General features: G+C 35.3%; 1 protein-coding gene across 4 annotated transcripts; it reads left to right on the top strand.

Moving 5' to 3' along the window:
• Window positions 1-27: 27 nt before the first annotated feature.
• On the top strand, window positions 28-16,448 carry Gyg (glycogenin 1). Of its 4 annotated transcripts, none has more exons than XM_078186485.1 (10): window positions 28-243; window positions 602-831; window positions 8,265-8,400; window positions 8,484-8,658; window positions 8,760-9,049; window positions 9,136-9,316; window positions 10,328-11,449; window positions 12,113-12,316; window positions 12,400-12,517; window positions 14,025-16,448. In XM_078186485.1, the coding sequence occupies exons 2-10, from the start codon at window positions 825-827 to the stop codon at window positions 15,578-15,580; spliced, it is 3,789 nt and encodes a 1,262-aa protein (XP_078042611.1). In that variant the 5' UTR covers window positions 28-243; window positions 602-824; the 3' UTR covers window positions 15,581-16,448. The 4 variants fall into 4 exon arrangements, 3 of the variants coding, with proteins under 3 accessions (XP_078042611.1, XP_078042595.1, XP_078042603.1); XR_013494480.1 differs by lacking the exon at window positions 10,328-11,449 and adding an exon at window positions 12,975-13,050 and having other exon boundaries at window positions 86-243; window positions 14,025-14,159; XM_078186469.1 differs by lacking the exons at window positions 10,328-11,449; window positions 14,025-16,448 and adding an exon at window positions 12,948-13,050 and having other exon boundaries at window positions 76-243.
• The last annotated feature ends 750 nt before the right edge of the window (window positions 16,449-17,198 follow it).

Genomic DNA, 17,198 nt, shown 5'->3' with positions numbered 1-17,198 from the left:
TCGTTTGCCGCAACGTTTTCGCAGCAGGTGTCGCGAACGGCTGTAAAATTCGCGCGCATGGATTATTCGGTCAACGTTCCACTGCGCCTGCACGATACACATACCTCTTTCGGTTTAAGCGATGCGGTAAGATGAAAGATCGACTGAACACGTTTTTATATGACATGCTGCATGATACCAGTGACACACGGAATGGACCAACGATCACAGGTAGTTTGGATTGCCTGCTGAAACACCGGTTTCGTAAGTTCAATCAATATATAACAACTGAATGCGAATACTTGACTTCATTTGTACATTAACTGCATGCTCTGTCATTTTTACTTTTTATTGATTTGACCTCATATTTTGGAAATTTTTATCAGCGAATAATTTTCATTCTTTCAAACGAAGCTATTATAATTAATGGCGTCTATATCGCTTCAATCTAATATCTTCCGATGCTGTTCAATTTTCCTGTTTAATTATGATTGTATTTTAGTATTGTCACAAAGTTACAGTAGATGATAAATTTGATCAAATACGAACTCGTATGTAAACTGTGCTGGCAGATGGAAATCGTTTTGTTAATCTGATCTATGACATATTTTGTTTATGGCAGGGTCTGCAGGATCTTCGGTCGGTAATTCAGATTCCGTTTGAATAGGAGACGCAAGGTAGGGATAGTACCGCGGCAATGGAAGGAGAGCCTCGAGTCGTCACTCGTGTTGTAGCGCTGATGAAGTGCGTACCACTTTTTGTCAGTTGTGCGGGCATCGGCGAGTGTTGAGTGTGTCGTTAGAGACTGTCCGTTCTAAAAAGAAACACAGAGTTTCTTTCCAACCATGGGTGGTAAGTACAACGACTTTTCTATTAAACATATTTTGTTCAAATGTTTCTCGCCGCCCGGTTGATTCTGACCGGAAGGTTGTGTGCTCATTGAAATTTCATTTAGGGTGTATGATAACGTCGCCGGTAACCGGTCTTGACCCAATGACCTTCATACGATTCACATCTCCCATAGACAACGAGCAATAACCTGTCTGCTCATAGATTTTTAGTCGACCTGGTAATTTCCAACTCTCCACGCGGAACAGTTACTCCCTTCGTAACTTAACATTCTTTTTTTCAATCGATTGCTAACCACGCACGTGCCTCGTTTTGGTTTATTTCGCCGGGATGGGCCGGTTCGCGCTCGCTTTCGTGTTTCACCACGAGAGCACATGCGCGAACTCATTTTTATTTTTTTTTTTCGAAGCGATTTGGCGCCAATTTAATATCTTACACTTTAAATATTCGATACGATGGCAGTAGATGTAATTCTCTTAGGTGTGTTGCACAATTATGTGGAATTCAAATTTGTATAAAATTTTCCCTTGTTTTGTCATTAATGTAGCTCCGCGACCATTTATAATATAACTTGCTATAACACACGAATTAAAGTAATAAATATACTTTAACAAATACTTTCTCTCACGTATTATAGATTTGAGATTAGTAGAAAATTATATGTATATATATTGTATTTGTATATACATTACCTGCACGTTGGGGATGTAAGTAATTAAACATTAGGAACGTTGACTCGAGCGTAGGTAGGCATTTTACGTCTCTTCGTTTTTTTCTTATTAAGACACGAGATTCCTTCTGCATAAAATAAGATAACTGTCGCCGGTATTCCAACAGTTTATTCTTAGCCGTCTGGGGGAGAAATTGCGGCTCTCTGCCAAACCCCGTCCACTTCTCTATATTTATTTCGCACGTGCGGGAAAATTGCTTCTTCGTCAAAATTTTCTCGCGCTCGTCCGCCATCTTTTTCTCGCGAGATGAATATAATTTAAAATAGAGATAGATGATAAATCTAAATCATTCGTTGTACCCATTTACCGATTAACAATCGAAATAATTTAATGTGCACACATAAAATTTTAGTAGAATAGGATATTTATTTGCACCTTAGAATTGTATAAATTCCACGTTTATCGATCGCTCTACAAAAATTTTCATTTGCATAAGCATCCGCGGATCGTTTATCAACATTTTTAATTAATTGCCCGTAAACTGGCATTACTTAATTATAGATTCCTTCAATCAGAGATTAACGTAATTCCGATTATATTAATTTACAATTTATTGATCGATGTGTGGAGATGATGTAACAGCAGCATGATACGCCACGAGGAATCTGTTTTTTTTTTCAAAAAGGAAAAATAAGAACTTAACGTTCGCGTAATAATTCATTCCGCTTCTTTTTTTTTCTTACAGTTTAATCGTCATATGTTAGATAATTATATGTACAAAGTTTCGAGGGGAAGTCGTACAATGTTGCTCGGGAATTTCGGGCTGCTTCTTTTTGCAGATACGAAACGTGAGTTTCTCAATGGAAAAAAATATCAATGAATTTTTTAATTTTTTTTCGAACATCGTATTTTTAATTCACCACTAATTGTAGTAACAGAATAATGTATGATGCTGTGTTGTATTATAAATATGTATGTTTCTAGGCTAATTAGAGAATTATTAATATGAGCAGAATAAAAGAGAAAATAAACGAAACATTAATATGTAATATGATCAGTGGGAGAACCGGTACGTTTTACCGACGCCGCTGTTGAATCTAATCCCGAAATAGTAGAAGGGAATTATGAACAATAAAGTGGGAAAGAGACGGACACGTAATAAGTTTAAAGAATTAGCGGTAGCCTATGGGAAGCCAAGCCTAACCGCGTGATTCACGTGTTCAATACAGTTGTGTTCCCCGTGTAAAAAAGCTTTTGGGAGCAGCCGAGTTAATGTTACGTTAAACGGAAGCCCGCTTTGTTAAGTTCATTGTACCTCGATTGACGCCGCTATAGGCTCTGGAGGTACTATTTTTATGCATGTTCAGTCTTGACCTTCGTCCTCAGTTGGAACTCGAGAATTCTAGTTTGCGATGTTCGCCTAGTCGAACGACGAACACAACCGCATCGGTGCTTCTTATAGAACTCGGATTTCTAATTAAACCAGCGAGAACGCAGCTGTTCTTTTTATTGGCATGTTGTCTGCCTTCGTGCCATGATCGTCTCAGAATAGGTGTGGAAAGACTAATTGCGGATTACGTTCGCGCGAATCGATCTTCATTTCATGGGGAACGAGGAGAGTTCTCGGCGTGCGTCGCAGTCTTAAATGATTAAGACGAAGTCGCCTCTGATTCTAAATATTTACCAGTTGCGCAGTTAAGAAATAAAGCTCTATGATTTCTCCGACAAAATAAATTTGGCAAAAATTCATAAGATCGCAACGGAAAAATCTAAGTACCGCGACAGATCTTGAATCCCACATTCTTCCGCTTCGTCAGAAAATAGATCTCAACCTTGCCAGAGGAAGTGTAAACATTGGAACAGCCTCTGACTGTTTACATTAACATGTCCAATAAAATCCACGAAGTGATAAATTTAACTCTTAACATAAATTGCATTCGAAATCTTGCATAGAGACTTGATGTCTCTCTTCAGAACATTTTCAACGTCTAACAGCCCTCTTGCAAACATATTATATGCTTTGTTTCCTAGTCTTTGTCAATGAATATCCAAATTCGATGTTCTTTACATTGTCTACAAAAGTAAAAATTATAGTCTACCGGTTATGTCAATATCAGAATAAAAAAGATTAAAGATTACGCTGGGGTGATGTTTCCTATTACAAATTCTTTATAAATAAGGAGTCGGGTCAATCGGTCGACAGAGTAGTGGAGTACAGGAATTTGACTCTATTGTATATCGGTGTAAAATCCGTAGAGTCGCATGTCCGAAGTGTCAACTATTGTCTTCATCCCGCCGTGGGCAAGGGTGACGATGGTTATTCATGTCGCTAGTATGCGGAGAAAGTGTCGATTCGCAGACGATATACAGTGTGCAGAGAGGCACACGGGTCGCGCAAGGAAACCTCGCCAAGCTTGGCCGACAAGTGCTTGACCTAAGGCAAGCGTGTATGAATGCATTTTGTACAAACGCCTAGGCCCGGTTGCTATTATAAGCTGGACGGCTTGTATAAATATAAACCTGTGTGGCACAACGGCACTCTGCCTCTCGGGTTTCGTCTGCGTGTTACAATATACGAGTGAAGCCGAGCGCCGCGTTTCTCATAGCCAAGATAAATGTTTTGTTGTTTTTTCCTCTTTTCTCGTGCCACCCCTCTCTTTCTCTCTTTCTCTACCTATCTATATCTCTCTGTCGGCTCTGTCGCCGGCCCAACGCGAAAATATTAAAAGCGCCAGAACGCTTTTCCGCTGCCAAAAATTTCGCGATACCGGACACTATACTATACAGGCCTCTCTCGGCGTCCTAGACATTTACTTTTGAGCGGATGTCAAGCATATCCGGTCACAATGTTGGGATCAAGCCGCGATACAATTTTGAAACTAAACAAATGAAATTCCGACGTAATTTTCTGGTCGCGGAGCACATGGATCCTTGGGCTTCGTCTCGCCTTATCTTTGCTGAGTTATCGTAGAAATAGACATTCGACTTACACGTGAATTTCTCATTGGGACATCGTGCCTCTGGGATATATTTGACTACCGACTGGAACGAATTTTACGATTTTTATCTATTCCGCTAGAAAAAATAAATCTTTCGTAAACCGAATGGATCCAGTTCTGTCTTCTTCTTCTTCTAGTTCTGAAAGTTTAAATCGTTCGTTGAAAGTAACATTCTTCTTATATCTTACAGTTAAGTTAACGATACGGGAAATATCAATAAAGAGTTCATATTTGTAACTAGATTCTCGTGGACTTAACTAAACGATCTCGAATGTTTCTATAATCTTACAATATTGACTCTGCTAAGCTTCTTATCTGGGTACATAATCATTTATTTACACGTTTTAGTCGAATGTTTGCTGAACGTGAAATTATGAATTAAATGCCAATTTTGAAAACAGGAGGGAAATCATTGTACATAAACATACGTTTTGAAAAATTCGAAATATGAAAGCTTGAAATGAAGCTTATTTATATACATTTTGGTTGCTCAGAGGAGGGCTAATCCGTCTAGGGTTGACCCATGCGGATTCCCCGTCTATTTTTAGCGGCCGGAGAAAATACGAGGTGAAAGGAAGTTGAAATTCACACGGGACAGATTAAGTTTCCGATAGGTGTTAATTCGTCTAGGATCGACATGACTGAACGGGTTGTGTTCCGGTGAAGACCGGTAGCAGAAATCCGAGCTTTTTCCCCCCTTAGCATCTATTCTCTTCCTAGGCTCGCGCGTCCCTCCCTTCTTTCTATAGCCGTGACTCACGGCCGTTCCTTTGGATTCATTGCATTTAATTTTACCAGCGTCTTCGATGCATCCGCCGTGGCATGTTCCACAAAACATTCTTATCTACTGCGTGTGTGTGTCTAGCAGGCGAACAATCTTAATAATAATGTCATACACGCGTTGTCCACTCCATCGGGCACTCGAGAGATTAGGGAGCGAAATACTAGAATTATTCGCATAGTTTTACACGGGCGCGCATTCCTCGCAAACAATTTGATAACGCGTCACGTCCTTGTCGATCTCATGACTATCAATGCGAACCGATGGCTAACTACGAACAAATTAGACGCAGTCATATTTCGCGGTCATAGGTACTAATTGCTTCCGGAGAGAACACTACCACTGTAAAGCAGACAACGACCAGTGGTTCACAAATCTCCTTCTCAGTATTGTTTCACTTTTTATATCGTCCGTACCGTTTAGCTGCTGGACCCACGAAGGGGAGTTCACTTCACGAGACTCTCCGGCTTCGGTGTAATCGGTCAAAGACTTATTAAACAGTCAACATGAGTAACGAGCTTTCCTTGTCAGATTATTTTTACCGACGCCGAAATATTAGCTCGTAATCATTGCATAGACACAACATAACGTAATTGCGGCTAATGATTCTATACAGTGTTGCAAAAAGTTTTGCCTTTGGTTTTTATGGAAATATTTAAATCCCCGGCCCTTAAATTGCGATTCCGTGTCCCTCGTTGTTTAGGTTCGTTTGCATTATTATTCAGTTCGATTAAATTTCATTTACCATATTGGATAACAGGACAGCCACATGTCGTAACGCTAGCGTCCGCATTAGTCTTTGAATAACGCTACCGGAAATCTACAATTTCGTCAGGCATCGAACATATTGATAAGCTCGTCTGCTGATAGTGTCGCGACGATTTACGTGCTCGCGATTCTGAAATTAAACCGAAAGGAATCGTGGACGAATCTAAATCGGGCTAACAGATAAATTGCTCTGTTACGATACATGTACAGACGTGTGCTGAAAGTAACGAATAAAATGGCATCTTTTATTTTGTATTCAGCGCGGATAAATTTCACCCTCGAATATGGCGATAATGTATAGTTGTTTGATAAATTCGATCCTGTTTATAAATGATTTTAAACGGGGTTAATATTCGACTAGGACACGGAAGTACAGAATGCAGTTCGTTCTGTAACAATTAGAACGCCGCGAAAGGAGGAAGGAGAAGCGTGAAGAAAAAGCCACAGCCTCCCCTCGTCGGGCTCTCGATTCCATGTCACGCGCTGTTCATGGTGCCCGAATGAATCTTGCCGGTCGGCTCGTCCCCGTGGTCGGCTGCACGCGGCAAGAATCGCTTGCGCCGTGCATCGCGCTGTGCACCTAACGCAACGAAACCTAATACCTCATTCAATGTCGATACGTAGAACGCGACCATTCCAGAAACATGAACGGTACATGTTCAAGGCTCGGAGACTACATGGGATAACTCGAGAATCGTCACATATGTGACCCGATTGCACGGCATTTCGTAAAACCGAGAGTGTTGCGTAGTAGAGGCATCGAAGAAAAACTGATAAAATCTGTGATGCCATGTTTTATGCCGTGACCCGTGTGGTTTTAACACTGAAACTTTTACGACGATTTAGAGCGAGAATCCAGGGAACCTAGAGAATACCGGTGTCTACTTTTAAATTTTCCAATGCTGGAAGCGTCAAAGCTATTACAATAAAATTTTCTTCGCCTTTAATTAGTCCTCTTCAGCTTTTTCTCAGAAGGGTCGATGAAAGGACTGTTGGTCCCTATCTTGGCTTTAATGTTATCTGTCGATGTCACGGTTATCTGTGTTTTTAGTAAAATAGTTCTCAGAAGAAATGGAGAGACAAAGCCGGGTCACCAAAAACGCTTCTATAATTTCTCAGAAACTAATGGTAATGAAGAAAAACTTGGTGTTAGTAACACCTTGTTCAGAGAAGAAAAACATAGCCACTGGGTAAAACTTGTAATAACTGGTCCCTAATACGTATTAAAATCATTTACACGACGACACTGATAATGAATTTTAATTTTGTTTTTTCTTGTTTTTTCTAATGTACGATTATATCATATCTGGTGGATAGAAGCAACTGTGAATACAGATAAAACGTCTAAATATAAAATTTTATCCAGGAGAACTAGAGAGCCAGTAGCCGTGGATTCTGGCTGCGGATGGAGAGTCGAATTCTTGACGGCGCTCGCGGATTAGAAATAGGATGCGCTTTATAAATAAAATCTGATGAATTTCTTTGTCCCTCGGCGAAACGACGCACTTAGATTTCTACGCAGTCTCGATCTGTAAATTCGGCTACTATTTTTATCAGTTTCCCTACCCGAAACGAATGAAATAGATAAAGATATCATCTTCGTTTTCAAATACCACTTAAAGCCTTTAGTTCTATAAAAAAAAAATGTTCGTTCTTGTATACACGGATTATATAACCTTGGAATGACCTACGTTTTCTAGTCTTCGTTATTCCTATGTGTTAATAAAATTGATTTCGATAACGAATTCTCGAGATTCTAGAAACTCTGTTAAATTTACGGAATACAATTGTTGAATATTAATTATAAGAATGTTGATTTACAAAGCCTAATTAACGATACCGGTAGAGAAAAAAATGCATTCCTAGTCTTTGTCTCACGTCGGTCACGTAACGTCGTAGGCAATACAATATGAAAATCAATTTAAAGTATGAATGCTGCGACATGAACCTGATTCGAGAGAGACGCCTTATCAATTACATATGTATATGCGTAATGATACGTTGAATGCCAGTGATATTGAGTAATGAGAAATCAATATGCATACAATGATCTTCTCATAAGTGTCAATCAATTAGATCATTTTATGTTTACTTCTCACACTCGCGATAATCAACTACGTCCGGTGTCTGATGTTTAACTAATTTTTTTCAATTATTTCGACTAGCAAAATTAGCTGGATAACAAGCTGATTGAATAACAAATTGTATTAATTACAGGATATGCATGGGTTACATTGGCCACCAACGATGCCTATTCTTTGGGAGCATTAGTTTTGGCACACTCCTTACGTCGTGTTGGTACGAAATATGAACTGGCGGTCTTGGTTACTCCTGGAGTAACAGAAGTAATGAGGTAGGCACGTTCGGTTTACAACTGCTTCTGAAATAATCAAACACGTATATAGATAATTGAAACTTTATTACTCGTTGGCACAGGGAGAAATTATCAGCAGTCTTTTCTGTAGTAATGGAAGTGAATGTACTTGATTCCAAAGATGAAGCTAATTTGGCACTGTTAGCTAGACCAGAATTGGGTATCACGTTTACCAAACTTCATTGCTGGAGATTAACGCAATACGATAAATGCGTCTTTCTTGACGCGGACACGCTCGTAAGTGTATAGAACAATCAATGGTGATTTTCTGTTGAAGATCTCATATCACCGGTTAAACCACTATTCGTAATTGTAATCATTGATGTATGACGTATTAGGTGGTCAGAAACTGTGATGAGTTATTTGAAAGAGAAGAGCTATCAGCTGCCCCTGATGTGGGCTGGCCAGACTGCTTCAACTCTGGTGTCTTTGTGTACAAACCATCTCAACAAACTTTTGCATCCATCACCGCGTTCGCTGCTGCTAAAGGTTCCTTTGACGGCGGTGATCAGGGCTTACTGAATATGTACTTCAGTGACTGGGCTCACAAAGATATTTCTAAACATTTACCATTCATCTATAATATGTGTTCAACCGCTGCATATTCCTATCTTCCTGCATTCAAACAGTAAGAGACGCTAAGACTTCTTTTATATGTAATCTCGGAGATATTCAATTAAAAAAAAGATAATCATGCATACTTTTACTTATCAGGTTTGGAGATGATGTCAGAATAATTCACTTCATTGGTATCACCAAACCATGGTTACAGTATTTTGATACTTTAACTGGTATTGTCCAACCACCAATGGAGGCCATGCATTTGCAACCATTGTTGCAACTGTGGTGGAATATATTTTGCGACAAAGTCCATCCTCATTTATCCCCCGTTATGGTAAGTTTAACGAATTGTTTGAAAAGAAATATATGACAATAAGTATCATGTTTGACTAATTATGAGTGCAAAAATTTTGTAAATATAATGGTTTTTTTGAAAAATAATTTTGTACATTTTCTCTTATTTCTAATGCATTAATTAGACTGTAAGATTTCAAGTGCCAAATAAAGAGAAAAAGCACTATAAGTTAGCGATTATAAATGTAAGGAATAAAGGTAAGGTAGAATGCTTTTATTCCTCTTGTTAGTGTGCCATTCATATCGTAAGATTTTCTTTAAGATTTAGAAAATTTGCATAGATAGTATACCACAAGTACAATCATGCATTATTAGATGTTAAACATGCTTAGTCAAATAATTAAGATTTGTATATATTGTACATAGTTGACAGTATTATTATAAAAAAATGTATTTGACAATTAATGAAAATAATGCTGCTTAGCGTTACTTATTACGAATGGCATCTTCTGACTTGACTTGTTTCTTGTGGCATTTAAGGTACGTTTTTGGTTTTTCCTATGTAGTATAATCTTCGATATTGATAGTAATAGCTAAAGTGATACAAGTGATACTTCATAATTTTCTATTTCAAATTAGTACACTTTGAACTTAATCTTTTTGTAATACTTTTTTTTGTAGATCAGTGTCCATTTTTTTCTTTCATTTTATTATATTCATAATGTTTACATTTGTAATTTGCAAATGTTGTTTAATCAATAATAATCTTATCTGTTTACTATATTTTGATAAGTTGGTTATTTTACAAAATTTTCGTTGTAGATAAAATAGCAATTTCACAGACAGAGTATGCATAATATATGAACGTTTTACTGTGTACACAAATATTGGAGTTAAGACATGCCACTCAATAATGTGTACGTCAATGAGTACCGTAATGCATACATGCTTACCAAATAACAGTACTGACATAAGAAAAATGGACACTGTTATAGTTTTCTACTAACCAACTGAATGTGCATTTTTCTGTTTTGGCATGATGCTTGCATAGGCCACCAGCACATTGGCACCAATTTGGCACGAATTTTCTCCTATGCCTTTTCGATCCTCTGTTCCACAAGCTCCCATTTGCACAGACATACAAGACAAATCGCAGAACGACATATACATAGAACCGCCGGACTTCTCAGAATTTAAAGATCCGTGGGAAAATTATTGTGCACAAAATGATCTGGTTATTCATAAGCAAGAAGACAGTCATGCAACTCAACAGTATTATTCCACAATCAACAGTACTTCACCTATGTTAAGCGACACGTTTAATTCTGTACAAAGTCATCAGCCCCATAACGAATCACAACTAGAACATAACAGGGAGTACAATGAATATAATTCTTCTCCTTCATATACTCAGCAGCATTATAATCAGGAACAAAATAATCAATTTATTAGTGAATACAAACAACAGCATACATTTTGTCATTCTGAAAATACGTTCAACAATCAAGTTCACAATGACTATTGGCAAAACCAACATAGAGTAGAAAATTATGCACCTGTAAATAATACACAACATCAGCATTTCAATGAATCTCAAGATCATCAAAAAGTTGACCATCAGCATACCCATCAACATTCTAGCAGTAATGTAAACATTCCAGAAGAAACGAGACAACATCAACACGTTGACCATCATCATAATTATCAACATTCTTATAATGATGATCATAGATCATTCTCAGAAGAAAACAAACAGCATGAACATCACAATGTTCCCCATCATTCGCCTAATGACAACAACAGAGCATATCAAGAAGAACCAAAGCAACATCAACACAATAACCATTTTGTTGATAATCAGCATCAAGTATATGATAATACAATCAATCAGCAAGCCACTCAACATTATGAGCAAGTGAATCATAGCCATTATAAGAAAGAAGAATATACAAATGATAAAATTGATTGTGCACAGCCTAAACAAACTACTATAATTTACCACAACGATTTGTCTATTAATCAAAATGTTAAACAAGGTGAAAATCTAAACATTACAGACGTACGGACTAAACCACTGATATCTACTAGCCCTCCTCCTGATTCCAAACCTTGTACAGATACCCACAATGTAGCAACGCAATCTGACCCACACATAACGGAAGTCAGTTCAGATGTAAGTAATTGTTCCCACATTGTTCTGTAGATTGCATTAAAGTTAAGAAAAATTAATCTATCATATTCTACAGTAAATAATGTGTCCTTAAATTATTTTAATATAATACATTGATTACATTATTCGTTTAATAGTCTTTGGGACATTACTTGCAGTTTTAATACGTCTTTTTTTACATTAGGGCCTTCAACATTTTCCTATAGTTGTACCAATAAACTAAGTAACAATATTTCCATAAATACTCGTAGAAAGGAAATTTATTATTTAGACATTATAACACAGACTGTTGTTATTATTAATTTACTAATTTATGTTAGTTTTATGTATGTTATTATTCCACATGTATGTGATATCTGCATTTGCATGTGTTAGGAGATCGGCTAACCGTGTCGGTACTTTACAAATTGCGACCTCTGTGTAACGTTCCGATTTCGATTTCGACTCTATTATCGTTCGTTGCTTAGACTTAGTATGGCTTTCGAGAAATTCTCGATATTTAAACAGCATGTATATTGTAATTGTAATGTCAATGTACGGCAGTCATATAAGGTAACTTGTTAAAATAATGTTAACAAATATGTTTTGTATTTTGATCTTACTGTATTGTTATATGCTTATTGAAGAGAAAAATATTAAAGGAGAAAGTATTTTTTTATTTTATAGGCTGGTCTTGCTGGTGCCTTGGCTCAAATTACATTGGGCGAACCCAGAAGCGCTGAACAAATTGCGCTAGAAGAACACATGCGAAAACAAAGTTGGGAGCAGGGACACATTGATTATATGGGCCGTGATAGTTTCGATAATATTTGGAAAAAAATCTGCCAAACACTTTCTCTTGCACCATCCCGATTACCCTCTCCTCCTAAGGTAATCACTTTAATTAATTCATTATTAATGATATAGTTACAAATGATACATATTTAAAAATGCATCTATAATCTAATTCATAGGAAATAGAAGAATCTGAGGGAACTGCAACTGATAAGACTATTAAATCTACCGAGCCTACCGATGTTGTTGACGTTACTGAACCTATTAAGTCTATTGATGTGGTGGATAAAGCTGATGGTACGTTCGATTTTGATAAAAGTTAATTTCACTTAATAAAATATTTTAAATTGTATAATTTGTCTCTACATAATCTTGTTAAATGTATTTTCGTGGCAATTATGACTGCACACTGAAGAAAGAAAATACAAAACAGATCGAAACAAAATGAATTTTGAGCAATAATGAAATTTGTGAAAGAAACTGAAAATCAAAGTGTTTATGGTGCAAAGCGATTAACTGTTTTCTTGAATACGCTTTACAATTTTATTTTCTTTTTATTTTCTCTTCTTTTTTTTTAATCACAGCATGTGGTATTCAGATTGATACTTAAAGATGAAGTTTTTGTTATAATAGATAAATATAAATTGCAGTTACGGATACTTAATAATATATTGGACAATATTACATGTAATTTATAAAAAAAGTGAAAAATATCTTTTTTATACAGTTTATCAAGTTTAAGTGTTTGAAACAGGAACGGAGGACAGCAACTAACAGATCCTGGCGCCATAGCATTGCTACGTCTTGTATTGTCATTTTGCTTTAATGGGGTAAATATTTTGAGAACTCACATCATCCACAATCGCGATATATTATGATCACATATCTGAATCATTCAAAGACTTTTACCGAGTACATTTAAGACAACATGAACCATACATTAAAACTTCTACCATCAAGCTTAAATCATGTTTACCATAAATCAAAATATTCATTTCTCATTTGTTACATTTTAAAATCGATATATGCTTATAAATATGATAGAACACATAAATGTTTAGTTTTAATATGGTATTAAATATTGTAAAACTAAATTTTTAATATGCAATGCATTGATTATACATAAATTTATTTTTAATTAATGCTAATGCAAAAAACTTAATAAGAACTTATGGAAAACTTTTTATAATTGCATAAATTAATAACGCTTTCGTAAATAACTCAGTAATATTTTCTCTTATAGTTATATTTGTGTGGTTTGCTTATACATGTAACAAACTTATACTGTTCATTGCTTGGGTGCAGATAATATGTTGTTAAAAAATTGTATCCATTTATTAATCATTGTGCATGATATGTTGGTTCATATTAACATTTTAACACATACTTAAGATGTTATGAACTTATATGTTTTTTGTGCTTTATATTAATACAAAGCAATCATGGTATAGTTGTAACTAGTCAATATTATTAAGCTGCATTTAATGAGAGCACTTGTACAATAAAATTTCAGTTGCAATCATTATATTCTTCTCACTGAAAGTAGACAATTTTTTCAGGTATTTGTATGTAGAACACAATCTTACAAAAACAATATTATTTGCTAGAATATTATTAACATTATATATAGCTATTCTGACTATGTAGTTTTATTTATGCATACCTTGTTATAAACGGTAATAATAATCAACCACACTTGTTAAAGTATCACATCTATAGTACAGTTGTATAACAAGGAATGTATCAATAAACTCAAAAAACTGTTTCATCTGTAAATTTATAATGTTATTTCTTTCTTATTTAGCTCAAGAAACAGCCAGTTGTAGCGAAGAACAACAATCTCTGCTTAATAATGTTCCTATAACAGACAACGATACAGACCCTAAATTATCTGAAGAGACTGAACAAGTTACTGATACTGCACCCTCTAGTGAAAAATCTAAAAATGAGCAAATAGTATCAAAAGATATAATAAAAGATACTTCTGAAAAATCTGTAGCAGCAACAAAAAGTGTATCCCCTGATACAGTTACATCTGTGTCCTGCATAGAATCCACAATACAGAAACCTAAAACGGATGTGGATGAACTCGGTACAAGTACACTATTAGAAGAAGCCTTGCAAGAAAAAATTGACACTGTAATATCACAAGATTCAGTTCAATCTTGTCCACTAGGAGAACAAAATATTAAAGTATCATATAACAAAGATAACGTTAGCTTTGTCATATCAACGGAAGAACTTCCAATTAATGTAACTAATCTTGAGATTACTGTAGATACTCAGCCAATAAAAGTAGATATTACAGATGAAAAACATGCAAATGAATTATCAACCGCTTCTGAAGTTCTTACAGTCAGTCCAGTACCGATACAAGTCGCGGAGTCGGTTCTTCAAGTAGAACTCAAGGAGTCTATGTCAGATTCTCAAACAATGGGTCATGAAATTCTTTCTTCGACAATAACTCCGGTTCACGAATCTACAGACTATTCTGAAATTTCATCAGATCCAGAAAAGAATACCCAGATAAATAATTCAGCATCTGTAATAGAATCTACAGAGAATGTAGAAAAATTGGAACCAACCACTGTTAAATCTGTAGAAATTATTGATACCATTGATAAATTGAGTGATTCATGTAAAAAAGCAACGGAAGCTTCTCAAACTTTAACTGCTCCAGGACAATCTGAATTTACAAAAACAGTTACTTCACCATTACCTTCACCATCATCTTCAAGTATTACAATCGACACAGAAACACCAACAAAGTGTCCTAATAAAAATGTTCAACCAGAAACGGAATTAGCTCAACAAGTTGAAGAACCTGTTACACCTACAAGGAAAGAAACAGAATTACCTACACCTCCGTCTGAATCTAATGTAACTGAACCATCTTTATCAAGAGAAAGTCCAATTAGGCCATCGAGAGCAAAAGAACTAAGTCAACCGTCGAAAACTGTCCAAGAATCGTCATTACAGGAAAAGGAGAAAGTAACAAAAAAAAGTGTAAAAAAATCGTTGGAGAAGTCTGTGTCGGAGGGAGAGCCTACGGAAATGATGGAAAGTGATGTTAGTGGGAAAAAGGTTGTGAAGAAGGTAGTAAAAAAGGTTGCAAAAAAAGTTAAAGCAAAGCCAGAGGAAGGTTTGGATGATGGAGCAGAAGAAACTAATTCTGCTGGTAAACCAAAAAAGACTGTAAAAGTTGTTAAAAAAGGTACAAAATCTGCTCAAACTCTTGATACAGATGCACCTGTCTCAGAAAACCCATCATCTAGTACTTCTGATACACCGATCCCACCTAAAAGAAAAACAAAAGCCACAGCCACAAAATCAGTTGTTAAAAAACCCGACGTAGAATAGTAACTACAATACATAAACTGACAATAACAATGAAAAAATACTCGAAGATTTCAAAATTAAATACTATAAAAGGAAGAAAGTAATAAATGGTGATACTTCCTAGTCTCTCCTAATTTTTATATTTTTAATATGTCTTAAATTGTATCACCCATAGATTTTTTTGATGTTCGAATGCTTATAAATTTTCAAGCAGCATTATATTCCAATGTTATGTTTTGCTTCATAATTTATATATATTTTATATAATGTGCCCCATTTAAATAAGTGTCAAACACTGAGTAAATGCTTTTTTTTATATTGTACCCCCACTTATATATTTACGTATGTCTTTGGAGTAAAACTACTACAGCCTAGGTATAATATTCTGTAATTATTACTATATTAATATAATATTTTAATACGTGTCTTGACTAACTTTTCACTCACTTCTTAGTTTCAATTTATTTAATGATATACAGATACAAGTAGTTATAATTAATCATCTATAAAAAAAATCTACTATTTAAAAAGAACAAGAAATAATTTTTATTGCAATTCATAGAACTATTCCAAATGAGATATTATGGAAAAACTAGTTAACAAATTTTTATTTTCGATGAGATTTATACATTTTATATGTATCGATTTGTTTGTATTTGATATGTATTGATATCTTTATATATTTATAGACTATATTATATATATATATAAAGTGCATCATCACATAAATTTCTTATCTAGGAACAATACCAGAAGTGTTAAATTTGTTTGAAAACTCACTAGGATCAAATACACTACTTCTATTTATTATCCATTTCAAACTAATCTACTTCAATCTGTAAAAAGCAAAATTTAAATAATTCAATAATAAAGTCTATTTATACTTCTATGTTTTTTATAGTATAACCATTGAACCATCCCTACTTTACTGGTTCTGTGATAAATATAGTTTAAATGTTAAATAGACTGCAGAAGCTTATATAAATTTATATTTTCATAGACTAGTTTCGAGAAACTTACGTCACGTAAAATTTAATTTTCTTAATAGTTCATAATTTATACGGAAATTTAACAAATATTATGAAATTTAATAATAACGAAGCCTATTTAATGCATTAATGCAGAACTAAAATAAAATATAATCTTTTAAGAAATAATGGAGAATATTATGTTAGCTTTTCATTAAAAATAATAATTTTGAATAAGTTTAAACTAAGATTCCCTCCGCGGGATTGCATTTGGCGACTTCTGGCAAATTCTCCAGCGTCACGTTTCACATCCCTACCCCTCCCATAGCGTTGCGCAAATTAAGAAAAACAATTTATGAACGAGGAAGATAGAACCAAAGTAAGCGCTTGCTCCTCATACATAGGGTGTATTTACAGTCCAGAAACATTTTCGCTCAGGAAAACGTTATATACTTGTAGAAAACATCTTCTTCAAGAACTTACAATATTTTTTAGACACCTAGTATATACATGAAGCGTATGATATTTCTCACTCACTCAGGCAACACTATATCTCTTTATTTCTTACTATAAGAGTAGTACAGTCGCAACAACGAATCCTCAACCAATCAGGTGAAGGAAAGATTTTTTTCTGTCCTCTAAGGAGTCTCATTGAGTCACCCGAATTGTGC

Source organism: Augochlora pura, chromosome 2, assembly GCF_028453695.1.
Source record: "Augochlora pura isolate Apur16 chromosome 2, APUR_v2.2.1, whole genome shotgun sequence".
In the NCBI taxonomy this organism is placed as follows: Eukaryota; Metazoa; Arthropoda; class Insecta; order Hymenoptera; family Halictidae; genus Augochlora; species Augochlora pura.
The sequence above is the reverse complement of the archived record's forward strand: the minus strand, read 5'-3'. Positions and strand labels throughout refer to the sequence as shown.

Bases quoted from the DNA above. Each gene is read 5' to 3' on its own strand.
- Gyg (XM_078186485.1), top strand. The intron at 8,401-8,483 runs GTAGGCACGTTC...TCGTTGGCACAG, and splicing joins GGAGTAACAGAAGTAATGAG to GGAGAAATTATCAGCAGTCT. The intron at 9,317-10,327 runs GTAAGTTTAACG...ATGCTTGCATAG, and splicing joins CTCATTTATCCCCCGTTATG to GCCACCAGCACATTGGCACC.